This window comes from Nuphar pumila, chromosome 7 (assembly GCF_984573655.1).
Source record: "Nuphar pumila chromosome 7, dmNupPumi1.hap1.1, whole genome shotgun sequence".
In the NCBI taxonomy this organism is placed as follows: Eukaryota; Viridiplantae; Streptophyta; class Magnoliopsida; order Nymphaeales; family Nymphaeaceae; genus Nuphar; species Nuphar pumila.
In genome coordinates, this window is record NC_143255.1 from 27238564 (window position 1) to 27257331 (window position 18768).

Consider the following 18768-nt stretch of genomic DNA (forward strand, 5'->3'; position numbering starts at 1 on the left):
CACTGATGTTCTGTATAAAACACCAAACACAAAAAATTGCTACTGCTTTTCTATGTTATGTGTGACCCGAGTGTGTTTTTTTTTTCAAGTACTTGGGCTCAATCACCAGATCTACTCCTACTTGACATTGATATCTCATCACCCCACTGATTTTTTGAAAAGAGTTGACAACGGATGCACAATCCTTTGTTTTTTCATGTCACATAAATTGACAGTTATACTCTTCAAATAAATAAAAAAGATATGACATCCAAATCGAATGAGGGGAGTTGATCAACTCGGTTCAAGCTCTATATGCAGATTAATGGGCTGGATCATTGGTAAGGGATTCTAGTTCAATCTGCAGATAGATGTTAATTAGATCTCTGGTTATAAAGGATTGGGGAACCTAAATACTTTTAGAAATCTGCCTTGTCTAAGTAGAAGATTTTGCTTGCAAATTCAGGTTCAATAAACTAAGGATGCAAGTGTAGGTCCAACAAGGAAAGGGAGACATAACCCCAAGTGTCTCTTGATTCAGGGAGTTGGGTGATAACTACCTAAAGTCAATAATTTTGTACATGGAACCCACTGAACTTGATCACTTGTTGCTGAGCTGTAAACTGGCCGGATTTGGGTTAGATCAGGGTCGAGACTGCCACCGAATCCGACTTCGAATGAGTGGAACAAGTTGGGATATGAGTCAGATTAGGGTTGAATTGACAGTGAATCCGACTTTGAATAAGTGAAACAAGTCGGGTATTAAGGCACATTTGTAAGAAAGAAAAAAACTCTCATAGGAAAAACAAAGTTTAGCCTACGGAGAGTTTTTGGTATGAGAAGTTCTCCAAAAGAAAGTTTTTTGGTTGTTTGTAACATGATAAAAACATAATGAGAAAATGTAAAAAAAAAACATAATTTCATTTTCATTTTCATTTTCATTTTTCTCGCTCGCCTTCTTGCGTAAGCTTCCCGTCGTCCTCGTGGGTTTTCCCTCTCGCCGATCGATCCGAGAAGAAGAAGGAGAAAGAAGAGAAGACTCATAAACCCTAATTCTTCGTCCTCTTTCCCTACGTTCTCACTCTTTCTTTTTCTCTCCGATTCCTCTTCTTCTTCTTCTTGCTGCATTTCTAGGTTTAGTGTTTTTTTTTTCTTTGTTTCTTCGCGCAGATGAATCTCGGGATCTCTCGGTGAAGGAGGATCTGGAAACCGTAGCTTCTCCCGGTGAGGAGAGGCGATCCGGAGGGAGAAGGAGAGAGAGGGGGGCATGGGAGGCGTCCCGTCCACGCCCAGGGAGGGCGTGCGGCCGCGGGAGAAGGCAGAGGGCCTCCTCAGCATCTTCGTCGGCGAGAAATCGGTCTCGCTCTCGTCGGATTTCTGGCAAGAGCTACTCGAGCTGCCCTTGACTCTCCAGTGGCCGCAGGAGAGCGTCCTTCACGCCTGCCGTACTCTAGGTCGGTTGCCAATTCCCTTGTTTCGCGTGATTTTTTTGATCCTCTATTTATTCCCGATGCATTTCCTTGTTCTATTTGCGCTCTGAATTATGTAAATTGTGTGGTTTCCCTTACTCTTCTTCGATCACCATTCACCAACATCGCCAATATTTGGAAAAAAATGGCGATTTTAATTGTTTTTTTATACAGTTGAGAAAGCGTGAAAATGTCGCGATATTTTACAATAATATCATGATATTTTAAAAAAATCTTATTTTATATACTGTAAGCACACATTTTTTTTTATTCTTTGTGTCTTTTATATTTTAGAAACTTCTCTAACTGTTTCTTTATATTTTCATAAGAGAAAAATTAAAACTTATTATTATCTGTTTTATTTTCTATGCAATTTTTAAAATTTTAAAACTTCCAGTTTTTATTCCCGAGAAAAACCATTTTTTAGAAAACTCCTGAGAAAAATCCTAGCGAAGAATTTTGCGGAGAACGATACTGATGACTGATATAAGCACAATATTTTTTATTTTTGTTTTTTTAATGTTCCACGATATTTTTGAAGTTTTTTACTTGGGGAAAAAGTCTTTAAAATCAAGAAAATAGTGATATTGGTGAGTCATTTCTATGTTCAAGAGCCTGCACATGAGTCATACATCTGACTCAAGGTGTACTTGCCACGAGCATCACTTAAATCAGGTGATCTGTTATGCACATGAAAGTTCTTATAGAATGCATTAGGTTGACCATGCCTAGCTAGCCTGATTTCCTTCTTTGGGAAGAGTTGATGCTTCTCAGTTGAGCATATTTCGAAAGGAGCTAGAAGCTTACTGATGCAAGCTAGTAAAATTTATTGTGTTATTCTCTTGGCTGAAGATAAAGCATGGCAATCTCGATTGTTTCATTATCAGAACATAAAGTATGGCTGTGTTACATTTGCTTGTCCATAACATATCTAGTTCTTATAGAATGCATTAAGCAATGTTATTAAAATCGTTCTGAATCGGCCCAACAGCGATTCTAAAAGGGCCTATTCAATTCGGATTTTAAATATTCTTTTAAGGGGGTTAAATATTTTTAATATATTTTATTTTCAAATGGCACGTGTCATTTGATGGTGAAAGTTGACCGATTCAGCTTCGATTCAATTTATTCATTTTTTTAAGAAACCGATTCACCTAGTGAACCGATTTTAACAACATTGGCATTAACAGCGTAGCATACAATTAAAAGAAAATTATACCTGTAACTTTTTCATGTTGTTGAGCCATTAGATAAACTAATAGGGTTGGTTCATTCCATATTTGTGCATTATTTGATTTTCAAATTTTTTTCTCATAAAGTTTGGTAAGTTGAACTCTCATGGGGTTTTGTTGTTGATTACTTTGTGCTTATGCAGCACAGAACAACCACTACACGCGACATCTTACAAAGATTATGGTTCTTCTAGTTTGGTGTTTGCAAGAATTGATAGCTGTAGGTGCAGGGCCTTCCACTCTTTATGTGAAAGCTATAAATGCATCACATATATCTTCTATTTTCTTGAAGTACTTCATTGAACAAGCCAAGAATGACAACTTGGATGAGCTCTCTCTCAACCTTGATGAAGAAGAAATGCAGAACAATTTTCCAAATGGTAATCAGTTACTTCATTATTAATTTGAGTGGCAAGTTTATTACAACAAGAATACCAACCTCTTTCTCAGTTACTTCGTAATTAATTTGACTGGGAATTTTATTGCAACAAGAATACCTCTCTCTCTCTCTCTCTCCATTGGAGCATATTCCTGTCTTGGGATAATAGCAAACAACCCCTCAGGGTAAAGCGTTTGCAACCAGATCCATGTCCTTGCAGTGATTCTGTTCTTGGTGATCTAATGAAATTATGAAAATGTTTTTGATTTTTCTTGTGATTGCCATGGACAAAACTGGTGATCTGTCATTCTGAATGTGTTACTTTCACTTATGGCTCTTTAGTTGCTGGCTGCTAGTTGCTAGGAAACATTTAAGGGCGTGTTTGATTGCATAGGCGGAAAAAACCTTTAGGCAAAGTTTCTACAAAAACCTGTGGTGCACACACTTTTCCCTTGTGCAATACGAACCAAAGAGGGATCTTTTTTCGGGTAAAGAAACCTTTATCTCCATCTGTTGGGATGCGGCTTTTTTACTTAAAAAAAATCTCTCAAAATTTATGGGCTGCATGGTTGAACCTAAAGTTTCTAGTGACTATCAAATACACCCTAAGTATCTAAAAATCTTCCTGTCAATGTTCATGTTAGGAGTAAATGACATAACAAAATGATAGACTTTGACTAATGCTTACCCAAATTACAGTTTGAATTGTATTGAAAGCTCTTTATAACTGAGCATTTATTCTAAAGTAATTGCCTGTATGTGCATACTAGAAATGGTGCATTAATGAGTGCCAATAAAGTTGTATGGTTAATATGTATGCTTTTGGACAATTCATGTTTGAAAAATATGCTACCAGATAAGAGCCAATGAATGGAAATGAGTCATGTTACTCATTTTGTATTGAGCATGATTGTTGAAATGTAGCTGATAATACTTATTTTCTTCTACCAAAGAAATGAATGCGAAGTGCTGAAATGTGTATTTTATGGTATGCCTTCATTATGTGATAATCATAGCCCTTGAGATTTTGAAAATCTCATGATATTATCACGATGTATTCACAAACTGTAACAATCCCAATAATATTGTGAGATTTTCAAAATCTTGCTTATTTTGAAAATATAGCATATTATCGTGATTTTAAATGTTGCAAAATATCGTAAGATATGTTTACTCTTAGGAGAGGACACTTTTGTACATTATGCCCACATTCAAAACACAACAGAAAAAGTTAAAAAATGTTGAAAAAGTGATGCTTATGTGGGTAATCCAGGTGAACTGACCACATTTTGAGTGTGAAACACAGAGGGGCATGTGGCCTCTTAAATAGAGACAGGAGGGGCTGGTTTTCCTCTTCCTGAACTGTATGAGACTATTTGGTTGTGGGTTTATCTCAGAGTTGCCAGTCGGGGAAGCGGGAGCGGGAAGCGATTCATGAAGCGGGAAGCGGGAAGCGAGACACTTCTAAAATTTTAGGAAGCGGGAAGCACAAGATGACGTAGAGGCAAACCAGGAATTATCTTGAAAGTGAGAAGAAAAGTGACATAGGAAGCGAACTGGAAGCGAGGGGGAAGCGAAAAAGGGGAAAAAACAAGAAGGAAAAAAAAGCCTTCCCATTTATGTATGGTGCTTCCCAGCGCGTTCGGAAGCACCACGTTTCGCGCTTCCAAAACGCACTTCGGGGTAATGTGCTTCCCTGGGTCCTATAACGCTTCCGGTAACCCTGGTTTATCTGTACGTGGAATATCTTATTCATGGCTTTATCATACATGTAGTATCTTAAACATACCACATAGTAAGTACTTTTTTATGTTTTTTTTTAACACTATTTTCTTATTTATCTACCATATGGGTAAACAAACCATATTTTCCTGAGATTTTTTTCAGAAAACAAGTTTTTCAGAATCTCCTGAGATATTCCATTGCCGAGAACATTTGTAACTATGATACATGTGAGACATTGACAATGAGAATATCTTTAGATATAATCATAGGTGGAAAACAAAGCCTGTTGGCTCATGAAGCATTGTCTTACAGAGTTGATTTAAGTCTTGGAAGTCTGGACTTAAGTGAATAGGTTTGGGATGTTACATAAGGATATTTGATGGAAGCGTTTACAGGTTTGTTGAAAAACAATCTAAAGAGGCATATTCCTTTGGGTGTTTTAAGATCATGAATTGAATCTGAGACATAAACTTTTGATGAAATTGACATGCAAGATGAACAGGTGAGAATATAATGAACAGATAGGTATTTGATATTTTTTCAGAACAGAAGTATATTGTTATATTGGAGATAATACACTGTAAACCACATTTTGTTCCTTGGATTGACCATGGAGGCAAGTTAAAATGGTCTACATGTGGAAACTAAAATTGTCGAAAGTACCTAAATCGATAGCAATGATTTTTAGTTATAATAAGTTGAAGTGTGAAAATGCCTTTGCGAAGTATTGGTAGATTATTAGATGTCTTAGCAGTCCACGTGCTACTGTATGCTATCTTTGAGTTGGTATCTTTTGGTTTGCCACCTTGGTCTTCCATCATGATATTGAATGACTTTTTTTTTTATTTACAGGCAGACCTTTTTTTTTTATGAAAAAAGAAGAACTTTTTAAGGCACATTTAATTCAGGAAAGTTGTTTTTGCGTCACATAGGAAAAAAATGGGCCCCACATTTTTTTGACATGTTTTACCATTTTGATATGTTTCCCTGTGCAATCAAATTAGCCCTTAAAGAGTGCCAGTCCTGGGATGCCCAATGCAATAAATATACAAACCTGGCCATCTATCTTGAGCACTAAGGCACTAATACTGACCAAATGCTGGGGGTCTATGATGAAATCAGAGTTGCTCCCAGAACTTGTGAGAATTGTACCTGATTCTTCTGAGCAATTATAACTATTGGCTGACTAGTGCAAGGCCATGTATTTTTGACTAGAAAGGGTTAGTACTTTGTCCAAAGAAACCAGCCATCCAAACGTGACAACTCTAAGGGAGGAGATCCGCCCCATAGTGACTCACATGCAGGCATGCTATTGTCATAAAAAGTGTGACTTCGTTGATGTCGTACTTTTATGTGTTAAACCTCCTAACTTTTTATATAAGTTTTTTTTTTCTTTGGCAAATGTTTTGGGTTGCTTACTCCAATGTTATCCCATGCATGCATTTCTTATGTCAAATTAATGAGTTCTTGCATTACTGGTATCTTATGAAGAATGAATTTTATGCATATGCTGAATTTTTAATAAAGAGGCCAAGTATATAATGCTAAGTCCATACAGATCTGTTAAGTTATATATATAATTTCATAGATAGTTATATATATATATATATTCAAGATATTTGGTGTAAGTTTTATGAAATCGATTTTAAAGATGTATTTTTGCGAAAATGGTTTGTGAAAGCCGAACACCAAATGATAAAAACCGGCTCACACTAGGGTGAGATCGAGGTCGAATTCAGGGAACGGATTTGAGAAACTTTGTATTCCACGGAAATGAATGCTTTATTGCCTAAACAAAATTACAAATTAACTAAAAATATAAAAACGAAATGTTTAAAGACTTATTACAACTCAAGTGCTGAAAGAAAATTAATTACAAACTTTGAATGTGGCCTTGAGGCCTTAATACGAAAAAAAAATGAAAAAGAAAACAACAGAAGAAATGAGAGATTCACTTTTGCTCCTTCACGGGAGATCCAAATCCACTTCAGCACACTGCACCTCGTATGTGGCAACCACCTGCAAAAAGTGAACACACAAACACGAAATGCAAAATACTACACTAAAAGGGGTTAGCAAGCTAACTATAAATCTGTCCTGTGCAATTTCAAAAAAACCTATCAGAACCAGTTTTGGGAAAGTCGTAGAACAATATAGCAAATGAATTCGGTTTCTGCTGAAAATTTGCAGGAAGAATCCTAACACGCGTAGGAACCGTATCTAATTTATGTAATTGAAAAATTCTGTGCGAAACTCCTGGAACAGTTAAATGAACAGGAAATTGCTCAGAAATTTTTTGACAACTTCTTGTATCCGACTATGTCAGTATATCAAATTGAATTGGTAATGGATGAAAATTTTCAAATTGAAACTAGATTCATCCAGGAATCCAATCTACTTTACATATTCGAATTCGGAATCCGGAAGCTTCAGATATCCTAAAAACAAAATCCAGCAGAAATATAAAACGAAACAGAACAACACTAATAGAGTTTTCTGGATAGGTTGCCGGAAAATTCCGTGACAGTCTGGGAAGCAGAATCAGATCTTGATGAAATTCTCTAGAATGAAAATAGACTCATTCAAGATTCTGATCCAATTTACGGATCTCAATTTGGAATATGAAAACTCAACTTATATTAAAAACAAAATTTGATAGAAAATCAAAATGAAATAGAAATTCAAGATTATTGATTCTCATACTTTGATTCAATTGATCGAATCAAAGAATGAATGAATCAAATTTCCAGCAAGAGAATCTACTTTCTACTCTAACTAATTACATAATGCAATTAAAGAAACACAAAAAAATTGAAATACAAAAATCGAATCTATGCTTTTGGAATGAAACGATCAACGACTACAATTGGATTTGTGCCAATTGAGTATGGATCATCATTCTCTTTTTGCGATTTTGCTAAAATTGAAATAAAAAATCAGATCAAACACGAATCAATTGATTTGATCTGAGCTAATCTGATCTAACGAGGAAAACAAAAGCAACAATACTGAAATTAAAACCAGATCTAGATCTAATGAATCCAATCCAATTGGCTGATTGGAATTGGACTTGCACCAATTCCAAAAGCGCTAATCAGATATTGAATTTTATTTTCTTTTGATCTTCAATTAAAAGAAATGAACAAGAATCAAGAACTTAAAAAAAATTACAGAAATCAAATCCGCAAAACAAAATCTAAAAAAAAGAAGAAGAAACACACAAATCTATGCATGTTATGGAGAAGAACTTACCGGATTAATGATCTGGCAATTCCGGCGGCTTTGGTTGAGAAGAGAGCGTACTCCACATTCATTTGATGTGCAACAATACCTTCTGTAACACCCCAAAAATTTTAACCTTAATTATAGTTCAAAAATTGAAATTTCGAGACCAATTTTTTTTTATAAGTAAAAGTAAATCAGATCTTATAATGCAAAAACGATTTTTAAAAACGGTTAAGACTTTGGGCGCGGTTACACTAAAGATAACAATCAAATCAAAATGTATGGGATATACAATTTCAAACCACGTACAATATAAGACTGAAATATGAAGAGTTTTAATTTCATTTCAAATCAAAGTATGAAAAAAGACTTCAGTCTCTACATGATCAAGTACTTAAAACGAAAAGATCATGAATACCAAAATCGCAAGGTAAGAGTGGACCCTCGAGGATGCAGCTCGACCAACCCTTCACTCCAACTACTCATCATACTTTACCTGCATTACTCGTCCCCCATAAAATGGGTCAGACTCGCTAAAGTCTGGTAAAGCAACCCAAACTCAAACTTAAAGAAAACATATCAAGCGTTTAAAGGTAAAGATATATTATTCATCCATCATCAATTGATAGACAAAGAAACAACGTCCTATGAGTCATTCATTTTAAGCATTCGAACATAAAGCATTTAAAAGCATTTCATCACTTAATATTCTATTCAACCTTAACTCACGTAATAAAGCATAATCTATATGCATTCAAGTCATACAACACATAAATATATATATATATATATATATATATATATATATATATGCATCTAAGACTTTCAGATCATTGCATCATTTTCGTATGCATTCATAATTCTTATAAATAATAAGTCAAATCATATTTGACCATTCCAACGTGAAACACACGCACATACCTTATAAATAATTTAGTTAGATATTCATGATACACATCAATCATGATACACATCAATCATGATACATAGGTGTGATATATTTACTTAGACAATCATAATGCAATCATTTGCAATGAAACTATGTAGGCGTGATCTATCATTTTACCTAATAAGTCAAAACTAGTCATTTGTAGGCGTGATGTGTCATTCACCTATACACTAACATAAGCGTCACAATCATAACCTTATATCAAGATCTAAAATCAATAAGGATCTGATTATCATATCTGAGTTCAATATATAATCATGCTATAATATAAAAAGCCAAATCAATAGATTCATAACTGGCTATCTCAATTAACTCAGAAGATCATCGTAATTCATCATAACATTTCATTTATTCATAATAAAGATTTACAAAATCTACGCTGGATCACCAGGTCTAAGAAATGTTCAACTTCACAAGGAGTTACCGCCCTAGACAGATGGTCTGCCTGGTCTTGGATAATGCACTTCCTCAAAGGAATATACCGTCTTCGCGGGCTACCCGCTCTTGAATAATGCACTTCCTCAGAGAGACTTACCGTTCTAGCCGGATTACCTGATCTAGTCATGCACACCCTCACAGAGAATCCTTTGAGAACAGTTCATCAACGAGTACCATATCCAGTGAAAACTATTGTGATACATGCATCAATACAATTGACAACTCTCAGGGTTGATAGCCATCAACATGGGCATAAGCATGTATACAATCAAAGCATCACATCATACATCACTTTATATGGCATTAAAATTATAAAATCACACATTTAAGCAATAAGGCTTCATGAACCAAAGTTCACTATTGAACTTAAACATTTATCGCATGCATTCATAATTTCATTTCACGTGGTATTTAAATCATATCATACAAAAGCATATTATCCTACACATCATATCATCGCCACAAAGAACATTACACTTTGTAAATTGAACCTGGAAGCATGCGTAAACAAAACATGAGTTTTATACCTGCATACGTGAACATGCACATTTCATAATACGAAGCAACTAAACCTCAACATACATAACTCCTACATAGTTTGAGATTTGCACACACAATAAAAGTCATGCATTTTTCACCACGTTAATCAATATATCACCTTAGATATAATTGTGTAAGGGTTGGTCAAAATCTCATTGACCATCCTACCGTACATCATACACATATATTTCTCAAGCAAACAAGACGTATAAGCTCAAAACAATTTATAACATTCACATGCATTCTTTCATACAAGAATAAATGAGTCCATCATATGACAAGACAATATATATAACATTCACATTATGCATCGAACACGACTTATACATATCCATAGTAGTTATATGTGCACCATGTATCAAATTCATACAAACATACAAAGCAACATAGTATCCGTAAACCAAAGTATGATGGCACACATTGCGTATATATTATACATTCATAAGTGTACGGGCATTCAAACCCACACACAGGTGTACTTGCAGCAAACACATTCCATATTCCGCTAACTACAATCATGACAAGCATGATCTCCGAATTACAATCACAAGAGTCCTAGATATCCATCACTAAGTGAAGTGTGTGAGCATAACTTATATTTGCAATTCATTTAAATATTCAGTGCAACGACATCATGCTTACACAATTAGTGCCTAAACATGCTTTCTACAAGTTCAGTTAAGGTATCTTACCTTAATAATGTGAAGAACAATGAATCAAAACTCAAAAGACCGAGGAGTTTTGAAGTCCGCAAAGACCGCTACCCAAGCAATACAACAAACCCTTCGTGTGTGATCGCAAATGCCAAAAACTCAAAAAATGTCAATTATAACAATATTAGCCAAAAATAGCAAATTACCCTATAAATCATTACCAAGAGCCAAATAACACACAAATACACTCTAATAATTTACAAACTCCATAAAAAATATATTTAAATATAATACATATATAGTGATTTATAACCCAAAATAGTTATATAAATACAAATTATATCCTGATTGGCTTGAATGAACAAATGAATATATAATAAATAAATAAATAAAATTCAAAAGCTAGAAGCACATTTCTAATTTGGAGATAAAAAAATGAGTTCTTTATTTATTAATAATTCTTAAAAATTACGGGTTTTACACCTTCGGATTGGATCTCCATGCTCAGATCCATGGTGAAAGAAAAGAAAATAGAAGAAGAGAATAGAAAAGGAAGAAGAAGAGGATTTGCATGGAATAGAGAGGAAAGGGGATTAGAGGAGAAGAAGGATATGCGTGAAATAGGGTGAAGACCCCTTTCAAGCCCCCTCATGTAAAGTATTTATAGTGGTATAATTACACTTTACAAATTAAATTTTAAAATTCTTTAAAAATTCAAAACACCACCTATTTGAAATAGAAATTGAAAAAACAAGGTGGCGCCATTTCCAAAAGGGGTTTCTTGGAAATTTTTGAATTGGATTTGGATTTTGAGTTTACTGATCATGTTTGAATTGGATTCATGATCCAATTAACTTGATTTGGAATGGATTGAGATCCGATTCACCTCGAGCTTCAATCCAGAACTGAAAATGGAGACAATTTTCTGATTTTAACTCTAAATTTCATGAGATTCAAGTCATAGCTCCTTGATTCCGAAACATCATAAACATGAGATGTAAAACAATAAAAGACACATAAATGTATGATTTTTATGCTAATCATGAATGCATTATCAATATATGTATATATAACTATAATTAGTAATGTAATTTAGGTTGCCCACCAGGGGCATTTTGATCGTTTTGTACATGTTAGAGAATATGTTTTTCTTTATTCTTCTTTTAATTTTTTGTATTTTATCTCATTATGTAATGACATTCTTGTAAAATGCCTTCTTATAGTCGTTGGGAGTACTCCCAACGGTCACAAATATTTTGGAGGGCTCCCTCTTGGCCTCTTCTTGTCTATAAATAAGGTCTTAAGGTCCCTTATATTTGTAAGCTTCTTTGAAGCTCCTTGATGAATAAATTCATTATTTTTAATTACTCTCTTTTGATATTGTATGCACTCTTGTACATGTATAAGCCTTAGTGCTTTTTGGATTGTCCGATAGTGGACTTGTACATGCGCACTTTGTGATTGTGTTCTTCATAAGCCCTTAGTAGTTTTTGTGCTTTGGACGATTTGTGGGTGTGCTTTGTGCGTCCTGAGTGAGGTGTTTCATTACAAGATCATGGTGTTTTTACCAAAGGGTCCTGTGCAAGGATTTACTGTTAAAATTTGGCTTAATTTTTTATTGTAAGCAGCTCCATCTTTGGCATGGTTTATAATTCTTTCTGGGGACACCATACGATGACCCTTTCTCATTTGTTAAGATGAGCAAAGTGAACTTCTTTACACTCCAAGTATTTCTTTCCTTACTTTTCCTCCTCATTATGAATTACTGTGGCACATTGGTAGTTGAGAATGTGCACTTTTCATGTGAATTCGATTTTCTATGCAATTAATTTTCTCTCCCTGCTTGATTTTCATGCTTTAAGGGTTACTATGTTTCAGACTGTAATATTTCAGGTTTAAATGCTTAAAACTAACCATGCTTATGTTTGCTCCAAATGATCCTGAGTGTTTTATTCAGTTATTCTTGTTTCAAATTATTTTAAGCTATATTCTTGGGAGTTAACTGTGAGCTTAGTGTGATGATTTGGTTATGGCAGACCACAACAATGAAATTTTCATCATAAGGGGTTTACTGAGCTTTATCAGCTTCTCAGAAATAAGGTTTATCCTGATTCTCAGAATAAATATGCTTTCCTGTTTTAGTAGTTCCTGATGGTGTTTTCCTGATAATTCTTACCATACTTCATTGCAAGTTCCCATTCGTGTCTCCTCCATCATGAGGTACTTAACTTGATGCTTGTGGCTATGTCAACCCAGCTTCGTTTTGGGCTTTCTCCAGGGCCAAAAGATGTTAACCCATTTATTGATGCTGCGATGGTTCAAGTAATGATCAAGAGATCTTGAATTTTTGAATTACGAATGCCATAACTCTAAGTGGTATTTACTTGACTTATCTTTCTTTTTGCAGGAAACTGGCTTAGTTTGCTCTGTCATTCGGAGGTTGTTGCTTACTTATATTACAAGGCCTCAGATACCTTTCAATTCTACCTCTTATCCCATTTCTAGAGGCCAACCTGGTGTTCTACAGAAAGTTGGTTCTGCGGCTGGTATGCATGTTTTGAGTACCAAATTGCAAACATTTATATAGCTATAATATTTCCATTCATTTGATAGTATCCTTTTTTACTTCCCTTCATATCAAGTTGGTGCTCGATATTTTGGCATGAAATAGATAACATTTCATAGAAATAATCCATAAACTAATCAAATTCAAATATCATAAAATGACCTTTCAGGTTTTTAAGCTGCTCTTTTTTCTACAAAATTACTATAGGATAAGGTTAGAACTTATTCTATGGGATAATGTTAGAACTTACTCAAAAAGGGATCCTGCATAAAAAGATTGTGTCTGCATACTCCAGAGCAAAATAGGCTATTGAATATAAAAATAGACAAATTCCTGAAACCACCCAAGTGCTCCTCTTTGCCAGTTGTGTTTCAAAGCCTTTTTAGGCATAACATATGTGTATGGAACTACTGCTAATTAATTGTGTGCCTTCAGGTATTTTTGTAGGAATCTTGGCATGCCAAAACCTCCATGGTCACCCACTAGACTAATCATTCTTGCAAGTTTTTGTAACACTTATGTTGCTTTATATCCCAATCACGAGATACACAAACTCTCATAAAATCGTAAAATGTTGTGTGGGTATTTGAGGGTCACAAATAGTATTCTTGTTTTGATCTTGTACTTAAAAGATTTGATGCTTAGATCTATGTTTATAAAAGATTTTCCCTATTGTAAGGTGCAAGGCTATGTCACAGGGACTCGGCAAAACAGATGCCGCACCCGCGTCGACGCGACGCGGGATCGCGTGCGGGTGCGGCACCGGGTGCGGTCAACACGACCCTGGGTGCGGTCAACACACCCAGGGTCATTTTTGTCCACAATTTTGGGCGAAAAAAAAAATTTCCCCCGATGAAAAGGAGGTGGATTAGGGCAAAAATTTTTTTTTGCCCTAATCTCTCCTCTCTCTCCCCCTGAGCTCGAGCTCTCCCATCGCCGCCCCAGCTCCGCCTCCCAGACTCCTCCTCTCCTTTCGTAGGTATGTCTCTCACTCTCTTCTTGGGTCGGCTGGGGAGGGGCCGAGCACCCCCCCCCCCCCCCCCCCTCTCGGTCTCTTGTTGGGTCGGCAGGGGAGGGGCTGAGCCTCCCCTGCTCCCTTGTTTTTTGGCACAGGAGGGGCCGAGCCCCTCCCCCATCTACCTCTTTTTTTGGGTCGATTGGGTCGACAGGGGAGGGGCCGAGCCCCTCCCTTTTATGTTTTTCTTTTTTGGGTCGACAGGGGAGGGGCCGAGCCCCTCCCCTTTATGTTTTCCATGTTATCTTTCTTTTTGCTGTCTTTGTTTTTCCTTTCATTTGGTGGGTTTGCCGTAGTGGGAGATTAATACATGGGAGGTATATAGTCTTCTTAATTTCGTGCAAATCTTTGTTTGCTGCAATATATTTATCTTTTTTTTCTCATATAATTCCTTTTCGTTTAAGTTAATATTCCTTTAATTCCTGGTATAATCGAAGTTTTCCTTTGTGCGTCCAATATTTCGGTGGTTTTTTTTTTCATTTCTGTTTCACTTGAATATTTGTTGTAGTAAAAATTACCTTTTAAAAGACGTAATTTTGCAATTTTTTGTCTTCATATGGTTTATATACACATTCTTAGTTTAAATTATTTTTCTTAACTGATGGTTGCAGTTAATGAAATAGATTTAGTGCCTCAAATTTACTGATTTTGTGTATATTTTTGTAGTAATTAGGTTCTCGATAAATTCATGATATATACAGCCGATATGTGCTATGAGTAGAAAAGGATAAGTTGCCGATATATTAACTTGTGACCATGGTCTTGATCATCTAAATATTTAGGGTTCAAAAGCATGCAACCGTGTGCTTCTTTAAATATACAATTAATTATTATTTTTATTAAAACGAACCAGCAAAAAGACAGCATTTGATGATGAAGAAGAAAATTATTAACATCCATTACTTCATCAGGATATACTTTGGTATGTAATTTAGTTCTTTTATGCAATACTTATTTGATTGATATTTAGGTCGATTTATGTAATTGCTTTACTTATTTGATTGATAATTTGATATTTAGGTTGATATACTGCATGCATGATGAATCATATTATGAGTTTATGACAATGTTTACTGTTAAATGTTAAACTGTTAAAACTTCAAAATTATATATATATATATATAAATTTTTTTTTTATATTTTTGCCCCTGCCGCACCCCCGCACCCGGGTTTTTTGGAAGTGTCGAATCCCCGCACCCGCACCCATGTGACATAGGTGCAAGGCGATGCTTGTTGTTAAAGACTATAATCAACAGTATGGGATTGATTATGCCGATGCATTGACCCACAAGCTCATACGACAACTTTTTTAATTTTAATTGGAGTAGCCATAGCTAGACATTGAGATTTGTGACAGATTAAGAAATGCATTCTTGAATGGATGTTTGTACAAAAAAAGTGTACATGCAGCTACCTCAAGCATTGTATTGTTTCAAGCAAGTCCATAAGTTTGGTTTGAGAAATTAGCTAAGTGGTCTGATGAGTTGGCTTTTGATAGGGTTATCTACTTCCTCATGAGTACATTGTTTAATTTTGCTTTATGTATTGCAGTGCATATGCTCCAGCAGGCTAGGGTTTTTTAGGCCTGATAAGCTCATCACATTATAACAAAAGTGCTCTTCATCATGTTTTTGTTTTTATTGTGATTTTATCTTTCTTTGCTTGTTTTTTTTTGGTGACTGCTCGTCGTAGTGTCTGTTGCTTCCTTTTTAATTAAAGTCATTCTTTCAGTCAAAACAAAAGATATATTTATAATGGATAATGGCATACAAACAATTGAAAGTGTGAAGCACAAACCTGGAAAGTTTCTTAACTTTTATTGGAGTCGCGATAATTAGACATCAACGAGCATTATATTGTTTCACTTCAAGAAAGCCCGTGAGGCTATGTCACATGGGTGCAGGTGCGGGGGTGCGGCAAAATAAATAAATAAATATATATATATATATATATATATATATATATATATATATATATATATATATATATATATGACCCTGGGTGCGGTCAATGCACCCAGGGTCAGGTTGACCGCACCGGGTGCCGCACCCGTGTCGCGTCGCATCGACGCGGGTGCGGCACCCAGTTGGCCCAGTCCCTGTGACATAGCTGTGAGGCTGGTTTTTAAAATTGGCTTAACAGTATGGCTAGTTGGCTATTGATAGAGTTACCATGATCCAACCTTGTTTGTATCTACTTCCTGATGAGGACATTGTTTAATTTTGCTTTATGTGGATGATATATTTATAGTGGATGATAACACCCAAATAATTGAAATTGTGAAGCACAAACTTGGAAAGTTGTCTGAGATGAAGATATGAGAATCTTGCACTATTTTTGGATTTGAAAATCGCGTATCTGAAAAAGTTGTTTTTTTGACATGAATATGCCATTGATTTGATTGCTCATGCACGTAAATGACATTACATGAGTGGATACACCAATTAAAGTTAATTCTAAACATCAATGTTCTAATCAGTGTTGTGAAAAGCATTGAGGCATAGCGAGGCGCTCCACCAAAAACCGAGGCGAGGCGTAAGCCTCGAGGCGCAAAGCGTAAGCCTCAAAAAGTTTTTTTTTGAAAACTTTAAAAAAATTATAAAAAAAATATCTAAAAATACAAATAAATAAAGAAATGCTTTATTGATGAAATAACAACCAATAACAAATAAAAAATCTCAAATAAGTACTAAAAAATATGAGATTAACATATAAAAGTAACTAAAAAAATGATTACATAACTGGAAAATATAAGAGATTAACCAATAAAAGTTAAAATATACTAAGAAACTGATTACATAACTGAAATAACTGGAAAATATATGAGATTAACCTACAAAAGTTAAAATATATGAGATTATTCTAAAAAATATGAGATTAATGTATAAAAGTAACTAAAAACTGATTAAATAACTGGAAAATATATGAGATTTGATGAGTTGTGGAGCTTGATTTAGAGTTTTTGCCCTTACAGGAGGGGGGGTCCGGGGGCTCCCCCCGAAAGATTTTTTTCTTGGGCTTAAGTTTGAGACCCAGTTTCTTATGGATCAAACCCGACTTGTTTAGGTTTAGGGTTGTCGCCCTTGCCTTGTATAAATTCTTTCTTTTCTTTCTCTCTTGTAACTGCTCGAAAAAGAGCAATAAAGTTTTTCCTCTGGGCGGTTGTGGTTTTTTACTCTCTCTCTCTCTCTCTCGGATTTGAGGGAAGGTTTTTCCACGTAAATATGTGTCCTTGTTGTGTTTGGTTTGATCGTTCTTGTTTATTGTTTCCTTCGGTTGTTTCTTGCTCGCGGTTTTCGTAACAAGATTAACCAACAAAAGTTAAAATATACTAAGAAACTGATTACATAACTGAAATAACTGAAAAATATATGAGATTAACCTACAAAAGTTAAAATATATGAGATTATTCTAAAAAATATGAGATTAACATATAAAAGTAACTAAAAAACTGATTACATAACTGGAAAATATATGAGATTAACCAACAAAAGTTAAAATATATTAACAAACTAATTACATGACTGAAATAACTGAAAAATATACGAGATTAACCAACAAAAGTTAAAATATAGTAATATACTAAGAAACTAATTACATAACTGAAATACCTGGAAAATATATGAGATTAACCTACAAAAATATTTTTGATTATGTCTCAGAAGTCTTGTTGTAAATAAATTTTTTTTTTTTTTTGCGCCTTGAGGCACAGAGGGTCGCGCCTCAAGGCGAGGTGTGCCTTTTGCGCCTCAAGGCACATTTTTGATAACACTAGTTCTAATGAAGGACCACCCAAAGATCCCATAAATCGTCTTATTTATTTGATCTTGTTAGCATGACATTTTTAGGCAATTGATTTAGTAAGTCAATTCATGAGAGCACCATGTTCAATCCATGTGGCAGCAATTCTATGCATTATTCAATATATTTTGACATTTACTCTTGAGTTTATATCATGTTTTAATTTAGATTTTGGATATTCTGTTCAAAATCGACTTTTTGCAGTGAGATTTACATCTTTCTTGGGAAATTTTAGTCTCTTGTGTAGCAAAAAACAAGAAAGAATTGGCCCATCCACTGTGGAAGCTGAGTGTTGAGCTACAACTTGAAAATTTGCAGAAATTGTGTGGTTTTGTTGGCTACTCAAAGATATGGGGGTGGCATTTGCAAGGATCACTAGATTTCATTTTGACAATCAAAGTGCCATTTATATTGCAAAAAATCTTGAATTTCACAAGCAACCCAAGCATACAGAAATTAATTGCTTGATGGATCCATTTCTTTGCCTTGTGTGAGATCAACAAGTTGGTTTGTAGATTTCTTTACAAAGACTCGGTCTTCTTCTTTACAAAGACTCGGTCTTCTTCATGCTTTCGAACTCTTATTTCCGCACTCTCAATGATTCATCATTTGCCATATCAAACTTCAAGGGGATTGCAAAATTTTGAGTTGTATTGTAGCATATTTTTGTACAAGGGCATTTTTGAAATGTTCATCCTTCTTTTACTTTTTCTTGTTAATGTGTGTATATTATGGCATTTTAGTCTTGTGAGGGTATACTTGTAATGCATGTATGAAGTGTATGAAATAAAGTGAAT

The 18768-nt window shown here is 35.0% G+C and overlaps 1 protein-coding gene across 4 annotated transcripts in view; it reads left to right on the forward strand.

The window, feature by feature from the left end:
* Nucleotides 1-914: 914 nt before the first annotated feature.
* The window catches only part of LOC149831636 (uncharacterized), a 31519-nt gene continuing 13665 nt past the window's right edge, over nucleotides 915-18768 (forward strand). For 3 of the 4 annotated variants that reach the window (XM_090012155.1, XM_090012157.1, XM_090012158.1), the window contains exons 1-5: nucleotides 918-1433; nucleotides 2824-3060; nucleotides 12626-12689; nucleotides 12782-12911; nucleotides 12997-13135. In XM_090012155.1, the coding sequence (XP_089868281.1) occupies nucleotides 1247-1433; nucleotides 2824-3060; nucleotides 12626-12689; nucleotides 12782-12911; nucleotides 12997-13135 (757 nt within the window). In that variant the 5' untranslated portion in view covers nucleotides 918-1246. Of the gene's footprint in view, nucleotides 1434-2823; nucleotides 3061-12625; nucleotides 12690-12781; nucleotides 12912-12996; nucleotides 13136-18768 lie in introns of all 4 variants that reach the window. The other variant, XM_090012156.1, reaches the window with a different exon arrangement.